Raw genomic sequence first — 17240 nt, forward strand, 5'->3', positions numbered from 1 at the left:
GCCCCCATCCCTCCTCCTGCCTGTGAGCAGGAGCCCATACGGATTGCCAGGAAAGTCCCCAGTATCTTCCTCTGCCTGTGGGATGCTTGTGGATTTCATGGTGAGGCTGCTCCAAAACCTGGTTAGAGATATAGAATCCCAGCCTGGTTTGTATTGGAAGGGACCTTAAAGCTCCTCCAGCTCCAACCCCTGCCATGGGCAGGGACACCTTCCACTAGAGCAGCTTGCTCCAAGCCCCTGTGTCCAACCTGGCCTTGAACACTGCCAGGGATGGGGCAGCCACAGCTTCTCTGGGCACCCTGTGCCAGCGCCTCAGCACCCTCACAGGGAAGAGCTTCTGCCTAAGAGCTCATCTCAGTCTCCCCTCGGGCAGGTTAAAGCCATTCCCCTTGGCCTGTCCCTCCAGGCCCTTGTCCCAAGCCCCTCTCCAGGTTTCCTGCAGCCCCTTTAGGCACTGGAGCTGCTCTCAGGTCTCCCCTTCAGGAGCCTTCTCCAGGCTGACCCAGCCCAGCTCTCTCAGCCTGGCTCCAGAGCAGAGCTGCTGATCTGACCTGTGGAACCTGGCACCTCTCAAGATAACCTGGAGGAACAAGAGCCCTGTAGCTGCCAGGCTTTCCTGCTTGCTTGCTCTGTGGTTGTGGCAATGAAATGTGGGGGCTTTCGGGCTGCCCTGGATCTGCTGTCCCCCTGCTTTGCCCACCCTGGGGAGAGCTGGGGATCTGCTGCCTCCTCCAGGAGCCTGTGGGATGAGCTGTGGGGTGATCCCTGTATCCAGCCACAGCGCCTGTCTCAGCCATGGAGCAATGCAGACGTTGTCCACCCCATTTCTCCCCCAGTGAGGTGCAAGAAGCTCATGCTTCTGAAATAGGTTGGAGAAGATGCTCCATAGCAAATCCTCTGCCACCTGAACTGCTCCGAGGCTTGCCCTATACCTAGTGACTCGGTGTGCCTGGTAACACTACACTGGCAGCTCTGGAGAGCATAAAGGGGAGGGTTTCTCCATTAGTGTGAAACTGCCTTCAAGCTTTTCAGCCTGAGATGTTGCTGTCTGGCTCTGCTTGTCCCCTTGCATCTGGGCTGGCAGGCCCAGGGTCTGTGATGGTCAGGAATGCCACTGGAGAGGGCAGCAGGACTGGGACCCCCAAGAGCCCCAGACCTCTCCTTCCTCCAGGACCTGTCCCTCTTCCATAGGCAGAGGCTGGCTGCGACCACACCAGTTTGGGATGCTGGTTGTTGAGAAGCTCTGGAGCTGACAACTCCTGTGCCTGTGATGGGCAACTCCTTACGACACGCAGTGAGACCTTGAGACACAGTTAAGTGCAGCCCTGATGCTGGTTACAGGGCTTCCATCATCACAGCAGGGGCCACCAGGCAAAGGCTGGCTCTGCACGTCCTACTGCAAACCCACTGCCTTTGCTCACTGAGCCTGTCTGCTGTGGGAAGGGAGATGGTCTCTAACATGTATGTGCCTGAACATTCCTCCCACCTGCCTCCCAGGAGCAGGAATGCCTCAGCACCGCAATGCAGCAAGCTCACATTCAAGACCATCATCCCTGTATCTGGGCGTTGCAGCAGATGGTGGTGATCTATAAACTCCTGTGGTGAAGGGAGCCTGAGGGGGAGCCTGTTGCTCCTGAAGGATGTGAATGTTCTGTGGATGTTCTCCAGTTCTTGGTTGGGTTTTTCTTGCTCTCATCTCCCGTGTGAAAATGTGGGAGTGGAGCAGTTGAGTCTGGGCTTGATTTGACTTAAGCCATCCAAGTTCTGGGCTAACCTGAAGTGGGACAGGCTTGTTGTGAATCCAGAGATGTGGCAGTGTGTCTGAGGCGGAAACACGTGAGCTGGTACCAATGTGTGGGTACCATTCCCTGCTCCTTCGGATGCAGAAGGCCCTGCATGGTTTTGGCTCTGCCATCTGGCAAAAGAGAGGGTTGGATGTCCCAGACCTGCAGAGGGGTTTGGGGTGATGGTTTGCTTCCAGAGGGGACTGGTGTCTGCTCAGACCACATGCTGTGATGTGGGCAGCTCCAGTTGGAGGCCACGCTCCCCTGGAAGCGCCTTGGAAGTGGCAGTGCACATCCCAGACACACACAGGTGAGCTGCTGAGTCAGCATTGCTGCTCTGTTGCTGTGTGTTAATGAGAGTTGGCATCTGGAGCTGTTTATCCGTTGCCCTTGAGTATAAAACAGTGCTTTGACTGCAACAGGCTCTGGTGTTCAGGGTCGTGATCAGGCTGGGAAGGTACAGTAGGAGATCTGATGGGGGGAGGCTGTTCTTCATTGTGGGATGAGAGACTTCAAGCCCTGAGGAGCCCGTTTCACCTGAATGCACGCAGCAAAGCACCAGTAGGGCACTGGGGTAAGAACAACCCATTCCCCCTGCAGAGAAGCCTGGGTTTGGGTTTCTTTCCGCCCTGTCCTCAGTCAGGGTGCGGAACAAGGTCATACCAGCCAGGCAGGAGCTCTAGAGAGCTTTTGGGGTGGTTGTGTGCAGCATCACACAGCCCTTGGTGTCTGGGGAGGCACACGGCTGAGGAGGCGTGGGGAAGGGGAGAGCTCTGAAGCCAACATGGATTGGCCTCCTGCCTCCCAGGGAGATGCTTCCTGTGAGACACGGTTTGGATAGAGGGGAGCAGATGGGTGAAACGGGAGAAGAGTCTGTCTGGTAGCTCCTGCCAGGAGAAGCAGTCGCACAGCAAATCCAGTGAGGGAGTTCTGTGGGATCCATTGAAGCTGCTGCAGAACCCAGTGACAATGAGGACAGGAGATGTTCAGCTGGGAGAAAGCTGAAGGCCCGGTTTGTGCTGTGACCGGTCTGTCTGCATCCCCCCTGCATGGGGGCAGGCTGCAGATTATCTGCTGTGAAACAAGGCCAGGCCATCACATTTGTCTCTGTGGTCCAGTGTTAACATCAGAGCTTGATTTCAGCCTGCTGTGAGCTGGCCAAGGCTAACTGAAAAGGTACTGTGGGTACCTCTTCTGAATGCCATTCTGCAGGGTGGGCTCTGGGGTGGCTTTCCCAAGGCAAGGCACAAGCATAGCTCAGTTTTACCCTCCTTGCTTTGGGACCATCAGATGGCATCTCCGGTGCTCCCAGACCTTGCTGTGTGGCTTTGCTGTGAGTCCTGAGTCTCTAACTGGAGGAAGAAGCCACAAAGTCTTTGCTGTGAGCCTGAGTGCTGAGGCTGACGTGCATGTTGCTTCATCTGGGAGCGAACTAAGAGGGTTATCTCTTGGAGAGCTGGAATCAGTGCTGCTGAGGGTTTCACAGTGCAAGGAGGCCAGGACTTAAGGTGATAACGTCTGGGAATAGCACTGGAGTAGCAGGGAGCATGCAATAGTGTTGAGAGTAAAGGGAAAACATGCTTCTGAAATGGAATGAAAACATGACCCGATTCCTTTGCTCTGTGTTTGCACCTTGTGTGTGTTTCATGAGGCCTTGCTCCTGCACAAGTACCTGAAGCAAGTCTGAACTTGAGGTTTTGCTTTCTCCCAGAGCTTATGGGCGTGCTTTCTCTCCACAGCCATCAAGGTGAGCTGCGTTGGATCCTGTGGGGTATCTAACAAGATCAATGACACAGCATGGACCGTGGAGGAGCAGTACTTTAACAGCACGCTGTCGCTGGCAGACAAAGGTAAGGTCCACAGCGATGTGGTGATCTGTGATTCTGAGATGCTCAACAGGAATGAGTTGCCAAGATTTCAGCGTCTTCTCGATGTGCAGTACCCCTTCACAGGCTGCCTAGGACTGTGCACAGAGGATGGGAGCCAGTATTAGAGATGAGAATAGCTTAGAAGGAGCTGTGCAGAGAAGCATCCTGAGTAGCTGCAGAACTTGGCAGCCACCCCGCTAACACTGCTCCCATGCTCTGGCCCTGCTCTGCCTGAAACTGAGCTGCCAGCAGTCACTTCTCCACTGTTTCAAGGCCTTTTGGGCTCACTCTGCTCTGCTTTCTATGTGTGTTGGCTGTGGTGGTCATAAAACACTGATCAGAGCTGGTCAGCAGAGCCCGCTTGCAGGCCAGGAGCAGTTTGCACTGAAAGGGCTGCGGAGCTGTTGCTTGTCCTCCAAGAGACATGGCAGGAACAGCCTAGGACAAGTTACTCCCATGAGGTGAGATGCCCAGAGATAGCAGTGGGATTGTGTTATCCTGTGGGGTAAATCGACACCAGCAGGCTCTGGGGACTCTGGCCTGGAATGAATGCTGTCTTTCTGCTGGTAAATAGGTCAGCTCACCACAAATAATTCATGCTGTGCTCTGGCTCCTGTTGAAATCAAGACGGGCCAGTGTTCACCTGCCAAAGGCAGTGGCTGTAGCAGTAACTGAGCCATGGCAAAAGCCAAGGGTGGCAGGAGCTCAGCCCTGCACTGCTGGTTTATCTTGTAACAGGAAATGGGTAAACCTGAAGTGGCAGTTCCTGCTGGCTCAGCAGTTTTCCAAGTAGAGCTTTAGCATTGAGGGGAGACTGACCTCATCCTCACAGCAAGTGGCAGGAGCACTGCTTCCTCCCAGGGCTGGGGAAGGGAGACAGCCCTGTGCCTGGCTCATAGCCCAGGGGCTGCAGCTGGAGGTGAACTGCCAGGGAGGGCAATGAGAAACCTTCCTGCCTGGGTCTGGTTGTGGTGCTGATCACAGGCACAGAGCCCAGCTGTGAATGTCAGGGTAGCAAAGTCCCAGAGGATATAAGGTGCTGCAGGCCACCGAGCTGAGGTGGGAGCTGCAGGCTGCGAATGATTGTGGTGTTCTGGAGAGGTTTAAACCTGAACTGCACTGAAAACCCCACCTGCCAGCTTTTGTTTCTAGGATTTAAAGATCCAAGGGAGAGCTGTGATGCTGTGGTTGGTTCTGTGCTGGTAAAGCTGAGCAGTGGCAAAAGCCAAGCAGGAGGTAGGAGTGGGAAGGGTGGATGTGCTGTTCGTTGGCTGGGCAGCCCTGGGAGAGTTTGATAGTCAGGTCTTGTGAAGTGGCCCTTGGGAGCTATCCCCTTGACAACTAGGGCCAGTGTGGAAGGATGCAAGGGAAATACATTAATGGCTACACCCTTTCATGGCTCTGAATTCCACAGACAGCCTAAAGCTGGTATTCCCAGCTGGTTTTCCAGTTCATGGGCAGCCCTAGTCTTTTAGCTGTTAATTTCTGGCCCGAGGCTCTGTGTATCACCCGGTGCAGTGCTGCTATCTGTGAACTGCCACTGTTACAGACTGCCAGCCTGAGACTTGAACGGGTGCCCAGGGCAGGGCTGAGCTCTGTGCTGGAGCTGCTCCTGGAGCTGCCCAGCTCGGTGCCAGGGGTGTGATGGGACAGACCGGGCTGGCTGAGGGCTTCCAGAGCTGTCACAGCTCCAGGCCAGTGAGGAGAGAAACAGCAGTGGAGGACTTGTAAGGACATGTAAGGGATGAGGGGAATGGCTTTAACCTGCCAGAGGGGAGACTGAGATGAGCTCTTAGGCAGAAGCTCTTCCCTGTGAGGGTGCTGAGGCGCTGGCACAGGGTGCCCAGAGAAGCTGTGGCTGCCCCATCCCTGGCAGTGTTCAAGGCCAGGTTGGACACAGGGGCTTGGAGCAAGCTGCTCTAGTGGAAGGGGTCCCTGGCCGTGGCAGGGGTTGGAGCTGGAGGAGCTTTAAGGTCCAACGCAAATCATTGTTATTCTGTTGTGACTTATGAGAGATGTAATGAATTGAAGGGAAAACGTGTCCTTTAGGACTGTAGAGTCCTGTGCTTGAAAGCTGAGGTGTGTTGTACTGTGGTTACTGTCTGGTGTTGCAAACCTACAATGTAATTATGGAGAAAAGCCTGGTCCCAGCTACCAGCAATCAATCCGGGGCATTGTACCAGGTACCTGGTCACTGACCTGTGTGTGCCCTTCTGCTAAGGGGACACAGCCACTGGGACCAGCCAGCCTCTGGCTCCCATTGCAGGGATGCAGCTACGGACAGGGTGGGCATGTCTGTGCATGGGACTGTAACCAAGGGCAGGAGTTGTCCTGGACTTGCAGTGCTTGTCCCATGTCTGTCTTCAGGCAGGATGGCTGGTCCCAGCGATGACACAGCAGAGCGAGTAGTGGGATGTACATGGTAGGGGACAGCATGGATCTGCCTTTGGACCCGTGTCCTCCAGCAGAGATGGGTTTGAAGCTGTCTCTTGCAGTTACACTGGGCTGTGGGGAGTGGAAACAAGAGCCTTGGGGCTGGCACTGCCCCAGCCTGTAGCATGGGGAGCAAGATAACTGCTGTCACAGCCTGGCTTGACACTGGTGCGTGTCTGGGCTGGTGGGGCTGCAAGAAGCCAGGCTGCTTCTCCATGTCCGTGCCTCCACACGTGCCTGGCTCTGCCTGCCTGCCTGCTCCAAGGGGGCTGCTGGCAGCGTGGTGCCTGGCTTGGCACAGCAGCAGCAGGGCAGGGGTTTGCTATGGGGCTCGTGCAATGGCCTGGTGCAGTCAGGGCCTCAGCACTGACTCAGCCACAGCATTTTTAGGCTCCCCTGGAATAGCTCTCAGCTGCTCTGGCCTTTCCTGACCAGTGTGAAGCAGCTCCAGACGGGTAGACCCTCCCTTGGTGCCTGCTCTGCTCAAAGCTGTCCCATTCCCTGTGATTCCAGGCAGGAGCATTCCACAGGGACGAGCTGCTCCGGTGTCTGCCAGAGAAGCTGTTTGAGGGGAGCTGCCTCTGGGGACCTGCACCCTGTGCTCGTGGATGCTCCCTGGGTGCCCCCCTGTAGGTCTGACACCTGGCAGGCAGGGGAAACTGAGGCAGGAAACACTCGTGGCTCTTGGGGCTCAGGGTGTTGAGCTCCCTGATGGGTGATGGCAGGAGCCCAGGTGAGTTAATGGAGTCAGAAGCATTTTGAGCATAGAACATGGGGCCAGCCCATGACTCTTTCCCTGGCCAGCGTTTGACAGCCACCAGTGAAAAGCAGCATCACAAGAAGAGATTACAATGAACAAGTGCTGTGGTGGTATATGGGACAGTGCTGTCACCCCCTGGGGTGAATATGTGCCCATTCCTCAGGTGAGGGCTGGCTGTGCCAACCCTTCCCCCTCACACCTTGAGGGGCAGAAGGCAGGGCAGGACCATGGGAGGCCCCATGTGTCAGGTGGAGGAGCGCTGTGAAAGCATCCATCAAGGGATACAATCACAGATCAGTGTGTGTTGGAAGGGGCCTTAAAGCTCCTCCAGCTCCAACCCCTGCCACAGGCAGGGACACCTTCCACTAGAGCAGCTTGCTCCAAGCCCCTGTGTCCAACCTGGCCTTGAACACTGCCAGGGATGGGGCAGCCACAGCTTCTCTGGGCACCCTGTGCCAGCGCCTCAGCACCCTCACAGAGCTGCCCAGTGTCACCTCCCAGCAGCACAAATGGAAAATGGAGGAAGGGGAGAGCTCAGAGGACTCTGCAGTTCCTGGTTCCCCCTTACAGCAATGCTATTACCTCTGTTTCTGAACTTGTGCATCAAGGGGAAGCAGCAGCTGCTGGGGGGGAGCTGGCAGCAGGGCCGTGCCCTGGGGTGCAGGGTGATGCCAGGCTCCCTGTGGCACCATCCCCAGCCCTCTTGCAGAGGCCTCATCCAGCCTGATAGCATCACCTTATGTTAGAGGAGGTCCCTGGTCTCCCCAAGGCCATGCAGCCAATGCACCTCTGGCTTGCCCTGGCACGTGGCTCATGAACCTGGAGGAGTGCAGGAGGCAGGCTCAGCCTGGAAAACAGCCCACCTCACTGCTTCCCTGCCCACATCCTGAGCAGGAACCGAAAATCAGTGATCTGTGCTTTTGAGGACGCGAGAGGGGAAGGGGAGAGGGGGTTTGCAGAGCTAGGGAGGCTTGGATTGCTCTTTAAGCAGCTAGGGATGACTGTGTACTTCACCCACATGCCTCTGCACTGAAATAAGTGAGGGGGCACCTCGTCCTCTATCGCATCAGCTGTTGCTGTATTACACACTGGGTTGGGGTATTTTAGGGGTGTACACTGTATGAGAAAGGAGGCAGGCCCTGAAATAACCCAGATACAGCCTGCTTTGCAACATAAGGCACTTATTTAAGGCACTGGCCTCATCCTTAATTTCCCTTCTCATCCCCCACCTCGAAGCAGCATCTGTGGTGAGGGGGACTCAGCCTTGCTCTGAGCATCTGCAGGTTGGTGATGGGTGCTTTCGCTGCAGGGAACCCCGCTCGTGTCCCTGCTTGTCCCTGGTGCTTGTCCCCGCTCGAGCACAGCGGTGTCTGTGCTCCGGGAAAGCCTCTGGCTGGGGCTGAGCAGGCGCTGGAGGCAGCAGGGAGGTCACACAGCCCTCGGGGGAGGCTGAGGCGTGATTTGCTTTTCCCACTTGACAGCCGGGGAGCTGGAACAGAGCAAAACTCCTGGAGCAAAGCAAGGCCAAGTGCAAGGCGCTGCTCCTGGGTCGGGGCAATCCCCAGCACAAACACGGGCTGGGGGAGACTGGGTGGAGCAGCCCTGAGGAGAAGGACTTGGGGGTGGAGGGTGATGGAAAGCTCAGTGTGAGGCAGCAGAGGGTACTTGGAGCTGCTGGAGCGAGGCCAGAGGAGGCCATGGAGATGCTGTGAGGGCTGGAGCAGCTCTGCTCTGGAGCCAGGCTGAGAGAGCTGGGCTGGGTCAGCCTGGAGAAGAGAAGGCTCCTGAAGGGGAGACCTGAGAGCAGCTCCAGTGCCTAAAGGGGCTGCAGGAAAGCTGGAGAGGGGCTTGGGACAAGGGATGTAGGGACAGGCCAAGGGGAATGGCTTTAACCTGCCAGAGGGGAGACTGAGATGAGCTCTTAGGCAGAAGCTCTTCCCTGTGAGGGTGCTGAGGCGCTGGCACAGGGTGCCCAGAGAAGCTGTGGCTGCCCCATCCCTGGCAGTGTTCAAGGCAGGTTGGACACAGGGGCTTGGAGCAAGCTGCTCTAGTGGAAGGTGTCCCTGCCCGTGGCAGGGGTTGGAGCTGAGTGAGCTTTAAGGTCCCTTCCAACACAAACCATGCTCTGAGTCTCTGTTCCTGATGCTGGTTTCTCTTGGGTTCCCCTCTTACAAAGAAATGCAGTAGGGGCTGGGGAACCGTGCACGTGTGGGGGGTGTTGGTTTCTGTAGGTGTCAGCAGTGCACTACAGTGCACCGGTTGCACTGAGTACAGAATAGCACCACTTGTGCCCACAGTGCTGCTCTCTGACAGAGCTGCCTCTTTTGATGCGATATAATGGAGTAATTCAGCTCTGTGGGGCCTCTCTCCTGCTCCTCTCCCCTCCCTTACTGCAGCTACAGCCTTATTCAGGCAGAGGAGCAAGTCCTTTGTGTGCTGGTACCCACACGGGCTGCTCTCCTTGTACACCCTGTATCCCTGCACACACAGCTCCTGCCCTGTGGATGGGTTGTGCATGCAAAGGTTTTCATTCCCTTTAAACCCTGCTTGCACCTGAGCTGAGCTGTGCAGGGAGCTGGCTGCAATTCCCAGCTGACCTGACCTCTGGCAGCTTGTTCCTCAGTGGGAATTCCTGGCTGCTCCACTCACACATTTCTTGCACAAAGAGCTAAAGAGGGGCAGATGTGCATCACCTCCTCCCTGGGGTGGTTCTGTGCCGGCCTGGCACAACACCTTCACAGCCAAGAGCTGGCACAGGGTCAGGATCCTGGCTTGCAGCTGAACTGTGAAAGCTCAGTGACCACAGAGCAGGCACTGGGAGACTGTGCTCTGTTGTTCTGTGCTCAGGGATCGGTGGAGGTGACAGCAGGGATGCTCCTGCCCAGCCCGTGGTGAGGGCTGGAGGGTGCCCATGGACACTGCTGCGCTGTTAAGGATGCGCTGGTGCCAGCTCCTGGCCACAGCAGCAGTAACTGCAGGTTGAGCCCAGGAAAACCATGTGGAAGGAGCTGCAATTGCCTTGGGTTGCAGCAGCTTCCTCAGCACTTCCCAGTTTCTTGCCTGAATAGATCAGTGTTAATCCTTGGAGGATTTTTGCAGCGTTGCTGTACTGCCACATCCTGCTAATTCCCTAAAAATGGCCCTGGAAACCGCTGGCACAGGGATTTCTGAGCAGCAGAGCCCCAGGCTCAGCGCTGGGCTTTCTGGGGTGTTTTCCTCCTTTCACTGCACCTCCTGTGTTACAAAGGTTTGTGTCTGCTGCATTAACCACATTGGAGCACTGAAGGTTGTACCTACTGTGTGTTGGTATGAATGCAAATCCTGTGTGAGTGAGTAGTACGGCCAAGAGGATCCTGGGGTGCATGGGGAGCAGTGTGGCAGCAGATCAAGGGAGGTGATTCCTTCTCCTCTGCTGACCCTGGTGAGGCCGCATCTGGAGAACTGCATCCAGTGCTGGGCTTCTCCAGACAAGGAACTGCTGGAGGAGGTCCAGTGGAAGCCACAAGGATGCTCAGGGGTCTGAAGCATCTCTCTGATGAGGAGAGATTGTGGGAGCTGGGCCTGGTTAGTCTGGAGAAGAGCAGCCTGAGAGGGGATCCCATCCATGCAGATCAGTATCTCAAAGATGGGTGCCAGCAGGATGGTGCCAGACTCTTTCCAGTGGTGCCCAGTGACAGGACGAGGAGCAATGGCCATAAACTAACAAGTGTCACCTCAACATGAGCAAGAACTTGTTTCCATTGAGGGTATCAGAGCCCTGGCACAGGCTGCCCAGGGGGTTGTGGAGTCTCCCTCTCTGGAGCCATCCACCATGGACACGTTCCCATGTGCCCTGCTCTGGGTGGCCCTGCCCTGGCAGGGGGTTGCACTGGATCATCTCCAGAGGTCCCTTCCATCACAGGTGATGCTGGGATTCTGATCTGCTGCTTTGAACAGGAGCTTGGAGCCAGCTGGGGACTGCTCCCTTGCTGCTGCACACCAGCTCTGCTGGGGAGCAGGACAGCTCTTGTTTGAGCAGAGCTAAGCTGAGCTGAACACTGAGCCTTCCCCAGCAGCTTTGGCTGTGCTCGCTGGCAGGGCACATTCTGGCTCCCTGTGAGGCCCCTGTGCCTTTTGCAGGGATGGCACAAGCAAACGTGTGCATTTCCCCTCATTCGCTGCAGTTTGTAATCCTGTGTTCACCTCATCCCCCCGAGGCTGAGCTGGAGTCCTCGCTCTGAAGCTGCAATGGCTGGGCATTGCCTGGAGTGCCCTGGCACAGCCAAAATTCATGCTTCCCATCTGACGTCCCTGATCCAGCCTCTTGCAGGCTGCAAGAGCTCTGACCTTCTTGCTTTTACATCCAGTATTCGATTTTCTGGGTTGTGAAGGTGGATGAGGAGGGCAGGGGGAGCAGGGTGCTGCAGCCAGGGCTGCAGTGAGTGCTGGTGCTTCCTGTACCTGGGGGACCACTGTCCTGTGGCACAGTGTGGGCGCAGGGCTGCCTGTTTCTCCACCTCGAAGTGGAAGCCACAAACCTGCTGCTTTCCTGCTCTCTGCCTGGACAGTGAGAGGAGAGCACCTGAGCTGTGCATCAGCAACACTGGCATCACTCTCAGCATCTTCAGAGGAACTCACCTTCCCCGTGGGAGACAGAGGGCTGATTTTAGGCAGCAGGAAGACTGTACTGCTACAGGCAGTGGCAGGAGGACCAGCAGGTATCTTCCCCGTACTGCGTGATTTGGCCAGCACTTAATGCATCACTTGCTAAGTAGCCAGAGAGAAAATGCCATATGGCCTGGCCTGCTGTTCCTCTGCTAGAAGAACCAGGAAATATGTGTGCTCCAAAGGCACAGCTTGTTCCTGCTCCAGCATCCGCATGTGCAGCAGCAGGGAGCAGAGCCACTGCCGTCTGCTTGGCAGGTACTGGCCAGGAGGGGTGGAGGTTGGGTCAGGAGCCCTATTACAGGGGCCTGTAGGGACAGGCCAAGGGGGAATGGCTTTAACCTGCCAGAGGGGAGACTGAGATGAGCTCTTAGGCAGAAGCGCTTCCCTGTGAGGGTGCTGAGGCGCTGGCACAGGGTGCCCAGAGAAGCTGTGGCTGCCCCATCCCTGGCAGTGTTCAAGGCCAGGTTGGACACAGGGGCTTGGAGCAAGCTGCTCTAGTGGAAGGTGTCCCTGCCCGTGGCAGGGGTTGGAGCTGGAGGAGCTTTAATGTCCCTTCCAACCCAAACCAGGCTGGGATTCTATGATTTCAGCCACTCCTGGCTCCTGTGCCTGCGGTGCAGGGTCACCTTCCAGGCTCCTTGCTGTGGTTATGGAGCAAATGGTATCCTCTTTGGGGAACAGGGGGAGCAGTGTATGGAATATGCATCTCTTTCGCCCTAGTCTGGCCATGGATGAAGGTTGGTGAGCAGAGGTGTGTGTGGTATCACACACTGTGGTTGCCGGCCTGCAGCCTGCTGCGTGCTCAGAGCTCTGGGCTGTCTCTCCCAGCACACCAGGGGGTGAGTTCACAGGGGTAACAAGGCTCGGCTGAGCCTGTTGCGTTTGTGCATCAGTGATCAAGGCATCTCCCAACCCTCCTCTGGATCCTCTCCAGTGCCTTCCCCCTGCTGCCCCCAACCTGGAGGTCCTGGCTGTGTCATGGTGCTGGTCAGCCTTGTGGAGAGCTGCTTGTGACTGCCTGTGGCTTCCAGCTCCACAGGGATGGAGGAGCCAGCCTGGGACAAGGTGTTTGGTGATGTCACTGTGGTGGCACTGGTTTGAACCTGGCTCTCTGGTAAGGCTGGCCTGTTTTCTTGGGCCACTAAAGGAGAAAGCTGCAGACAAGCCCTGGGAAGCACAGGCAGGATGCAGCAGGTAGGGCTCAGCGTCCTTGTGCGTGTGTGGTTGGTTCCTCCTGGCCCCAGGAGGTTCCTGCTCTCATGCCAGGGCAGAGGCTGCCAGAGGACCTTGCCCAGCCTCAGCTGCTTCTCCTTGCTCTTGGAGAGATGATGGCTTTGAAGGGCTGGCCACTTCCTCTGCCTGTGCTGCTCAGAGCCAAGTCTTTCAGCACCTGAGCTGTGGTGGAGTAAGCTCGACTTGGATTTAACAGTGTAAATAGAGACGTGGTCATCTCGCCCACACAGGGTTACGATGGTGTCATGTTTTCCCTGTGGTTGAGCAGTGGTGTGCCGGTTTGCAGTGAGATGAGCACAGGGAAACCTTTGTGGGTTGCAGCAGAGCTGTCTGCAGGGAGAGGATGGTGCATCCAGCCCTGGGTGGGCTCAGGGGCAAGGCCAGCTTGAGCTTTGCCTAGAAACCCCATAAACCCTAGGGAAAACCCCTGTGTTTCTGTCCCTGCACCGCACACGAGGGTGACCACAGATGCCCCGAGTGCTGCAGGATGGTGCTGCACCGCTGGGGTCTGGTGTTTCGTGCTGGGCTGGGGTGTGCTCCCCATTACTGGTGATGTTCTACAGGCTCTGATTGCAGAGCAGAGCACCCCTGGGCCTGGCATCACCCCTGGGGACCCAGCAGAGGACTTGGGGTTACCCTCTGGATCAAGGTGTTTCTTCTCTACACGATCAAACCTCTTTCATGTCCTCTAGTACCCTCTAGAACCACCCCTCATCCCGGTGTGGAGGGGAGCAGCTGAGCTGGGAAAGGGAGAGTCTGTTTGCTTCCAGGCTGGATTTCCCCACCGGATTTAGGGACATCTCCAAGGTCACTCTCTCCGCTGTGCACTCGAGGACTGCTCTTTCCACACTGCTGGCTGTTGCTGCTGCTCCTGCTGCCTGGGTTGGTTTGTTTCCCAGCCTGTCCGGGGCAGCAGCTCCTTTCCCTCCAGGAACGTTTAGGGAGGATGTTTCCAGAGGCCGTGCGGGGGCCGCTGGTGGCTGCTGGCTCGGCTCCTATCGGAGGAAAGGCTGCAGCAGGTACGGCCCCGCCGCAGCGCTCTGCTGCTGCAGCCGCCTCTGCTGCCTAATGACTTTCCCAAGGTATTTTTAGCTGCACGTAAACTTCAGGAAAAGCTTTTCTGCAGCCAAGCACACTGTGGCCTTTGTTCAGGTTTCTGGGAATGGGGAGGTAATGGCTCAGAGCGGCTGCAGTGGCTGGCACAGCCCATTCCCCTCACAGTGTGGTTGCTCACAAACGGCTCAGGAGCCTTCCAGCCTGGTCCGTGGGGCTGTAGAGACCCCCGCGAGTGATGCTGACCTGCTCACACCCATGCAGTCTCTGGCTTGGTTTGGCAAAGCTGCTGGTTCAGGAGCAGCTTGGAAAGGAGCTGTCACAAAGGCTGCTCCTCCTGGGCATGCTGGGGTGTCCATCAAAGGAAACCATCTCACCTCTGCCCGCTGCCAACCACTGTCTGTTGCAAAGTCAACTTGCTTGTGCAGTTGGTACATTAAATGTCCTGTTCTGTGGCAGGGAGTTGGAACTTCAGGTCCTTTCCAACCCAAACCGTTCTGTGATAAATAGCTCCGGTGCTTTCTGCTTCCACACCAGTGACTTCTGGAAATGCCCACTCCAGGCTGCCGAGGGTGTCCCCAGCCAGACACAGGCTGAGCATGCTGCCACCCATGATAGCCCCTTCACCAGTGACCTTCCTAACAGCTTCTGTGCTTGCAGTAAGGGCAGGAAGAGCAGGGGCTCAGCTGGGAGTTATCATAGAATCAACCAGGTTGGAAAAGACCTTTAAGATCATCAAGTCCAACCTGTTTGCCCGCTGTCTAGCAAACGAACCCCTATGCAGTGGTATCTGTACCGGTGTGTAGGATCTGGGTGCTTGGTCCAGCCTCCTGGAGAATCCCTGTATGTGGAGGATCTCGAGGCATAAAGATGCTTCTCTCCCTTTGGGATGAGATTGTGGGCTGGAAGGAGTAGGTCTGAAAACAAGAGCTATTGCTTATTGCCTGCAGCATCTCTTTGCTCAATGGAGTGAAGAACAGAGCAAGAGCATGCTGCGTTCCCCTGGCTCAGCACAGGGCTGCAGTCTGGGCTCTGATGGCCATGGGCTGAGTGCCATTGTTCCTGCACCCTCGGTCTGTGTGAGCTGTGAGAGGGCACGGCTGCAGTCTGGAGTAGCTGCTCTTGGTACTCCTCACTGGCTGTGAAGAGCAGGAATGGGCTTTTCCAGCCCTCGTGGGCAGCTTGTTGCAGGCAGGAGCTGCAGGAGGGATTTGTAGGCTGCAGATGGGGTCAAAGCAGGTCTGAGCATGGTCTTGGGGTGCTCAGGCTTGGCCTGAGCTATTAGGGTGCTCTGTGCTGTCCTGTGGGCAGTTCTCATCTGGTGACTTAGTCAGAGGCTGGGCTACCTGCATGGAAACTGCATCAGTGCCACTGAGTCACACGGTGGCTCCAACAGCCGGACTGCATCCAACAGGCTGAGAGCTGGGCTGGGTCAGCCTGGAGAAGAGAAAGCTCCTGAAGGGAAGACCTGAGAGCAGCTCCAGTGCCTAAAGGGGCTCCAGGAAAGCTGGAGAGGAGCTTTGGCCAAGGGTCTGTAGGGACAGGCCAAGGGGAATGGCTTTAACCTGCCCGAGGGGAGACTGAGATGAGCTCTTAGGCAGAAACTCTTCCCTGTGAGGGTGCTGAGGCGCTGGCACAGGGTGCCCAGAGAAGCTGTGGCTGCCCCATCCCTGGCAGTGTTCAAGGCCAGGTTGGACACAGGGGCTTGGAGCAAGCTGCTCCAGTGGAAGGGGTCCCTGGCCGTGGTAGGGGCTGGAACTGGATGAACTTTAAGGTCCTTTCCAACACAAACCAGGCTGGGATTCTCTGTGAGTGATGCTGGCCATATGTATTGCTGGGAGAGCGTATCGAGTGCCTTGCTTGCTGCAGTTGGGAGAGACCTTGAGAACCCCTGGGTTTCTGCAGGGTGTTAGAAACCGTGAATGCCAGGTGCTCACAGGTTCACTTCCAGCTGGTTTTGTTGGTGCACATGAGCTGGGCAGGATCTCAACCAAAATGACTTCTTGGGTCGTGCTGTCTATAGTGCAGAAGGGGGAATTCTACTTTGTGGAGTCTGGACTTACCCTAAGGGTCCTGGAAAGGCTGTGAGGTTTCATGCTCGTAGCAGGAGGCTTGAAATCACTGTTTGTGTGTCCGTCTGCGGGTCAGAGAGCTGGAAAGCCTCCAGCTGTCAGTGGAAACTCAGTGGCCCCTGCCCTCAGAGACTCCCATCTCCCTTCTGCACGGCAATACCAGCACTTGCTCCCTCTCCCTCCCAGATGGAGCGAGTCCCCTCGCTGCAGTGCAGAAGCTGCGCCGGAGAGTTGGTGCACTCCGATGTGTCAGTCCGCTTTCCAGCAGTAAGGATAACGCTGAATGGTGCCCAGTAAAAGGCAGGTGCCCTTGAGGCATCTTGGCCAGGCTTTACCCTGTCCCCAACACGCGAGGGCACCTCAGCGGCCGCCGTTAACGGAGCGGGGCTTCCCCAGGGGGCCGGGAGCAGGTCCCCAGCGCCGCAGGCAGGGCGGCAGCGGTGGCTCTGTGTCTCCACCTGGTGGCAAGAGCGGGCGTTGCAGCGTGGGCGCCGCGACCCGGGTTTACGTGGGGGCCGGGGTGAGCGGGAGGTGGCCGCGGTGCGGGGGTGCAGGGAGCAGCCCGCTCCTCCCGGCAGGACAAAGCACGTGAACGCGCACCTCGGGTCTCTCCTGTGTTGCCTTTGCAGCGGTACCCGGCGGGATGTCTGTCCTGTCACAGAACCAGCCAGGCTGCAGAAGCCCTTTAAGCTCATCCACTCCAACCCTTACCCCAGCACTGCCAAGGCCACCACTGACCCATGGCACTGAGGCCTCGTCTCCACGGGGTGTGAACACTTGCAGGGACGGTGACTGCAGCCCTGCCCTGAAGCTTATACTTTGCCTGCCCTTGCCCTGCAGACAGGGTGCTCACTGACGGGGGTGTCCCTGAGGAATGGCTGAGCGAGCAGGGGGCAGAGTTGCAGCTCTCCGTAACGTGAAGGATGCGCTGAGTCACACACCAGCTCCCCCTGGCAGCAGTGTCAATGGGATGGCTTTACCTTCCTTTTTACCCCACCTTCCCATGTCACTTTATCCCCTGACAACAGGACGTGCTGTCAGCTCTGTGGTGCCAGTGTTGCCGAGGAGCAAGCTGCCTCCTCTACACAAGAGCTGGCCAGATTGAGTCTTGGTTCCCCCAGCAATAGTCTTACAAAGCAGCATAAACGCAGGCTGGCTGGCTGGGAGCCCAGGTCTGCTCTCAGCACTGCCATTCCTCTTTGCACGTAAACATGTGGGTGAACTTTGGTGTTTTTCTTACTGAAGGCAACTCTGGGAGGTGCCTGATGTCACCAGATCACAGTGCAGGTCCAGTTCAGCCATCACACTGCCCTGGGAGGGAATCAGAATCCAGATGGGAGTGCTGGAGGGTGGATGGGGTTGGGGTGTCTGAGTCTGTAGCTGTTGTTTT

The 17240-nt window shown here is 56.9% G+C and overlaps 1 protein-coding gene across 1 annotated transcript in view; it reads left to right on the forward strand.

The window, feature by feature from the left end:
* The window catches only part of ARRDC1 (arrestin domain containing 1), a 36809-nt gene that overhangs the window by 13023 nt on the left and 6546 nt on the right, over positions 1 to 17240 (forward strand). Inside the window, exon 2 of the mRNA XM_057407339.1 lies at positions 3524 to 3634. Coding sequence (XP_057263322.1) covers positions 3524 to 3634 — 111 coding nt within the window. The remainder of the gene's footprint in view (positions 1 to 3523; positions 3635 to 17240) is intronic.

Source organism: Pezoporus wallicus, unplaced genomic scaffold (genome assembly GCF_028554395.1).
Source record: "Pezoporus wallicus isolate ANWC-B61680 ecotype Strahan unplaced genomic scaffold, APGP_CSIRO_Pwel_v1 contig_8234, whole genome shotgun sequence".
Classification (NCBI taxonomy): domain Eukaryota; kingdom Metazoa; phylum Chordata; class Aves; order Psittaciformes; family Psittacidae; genus Pezoporus; species Pezoporus wallicus.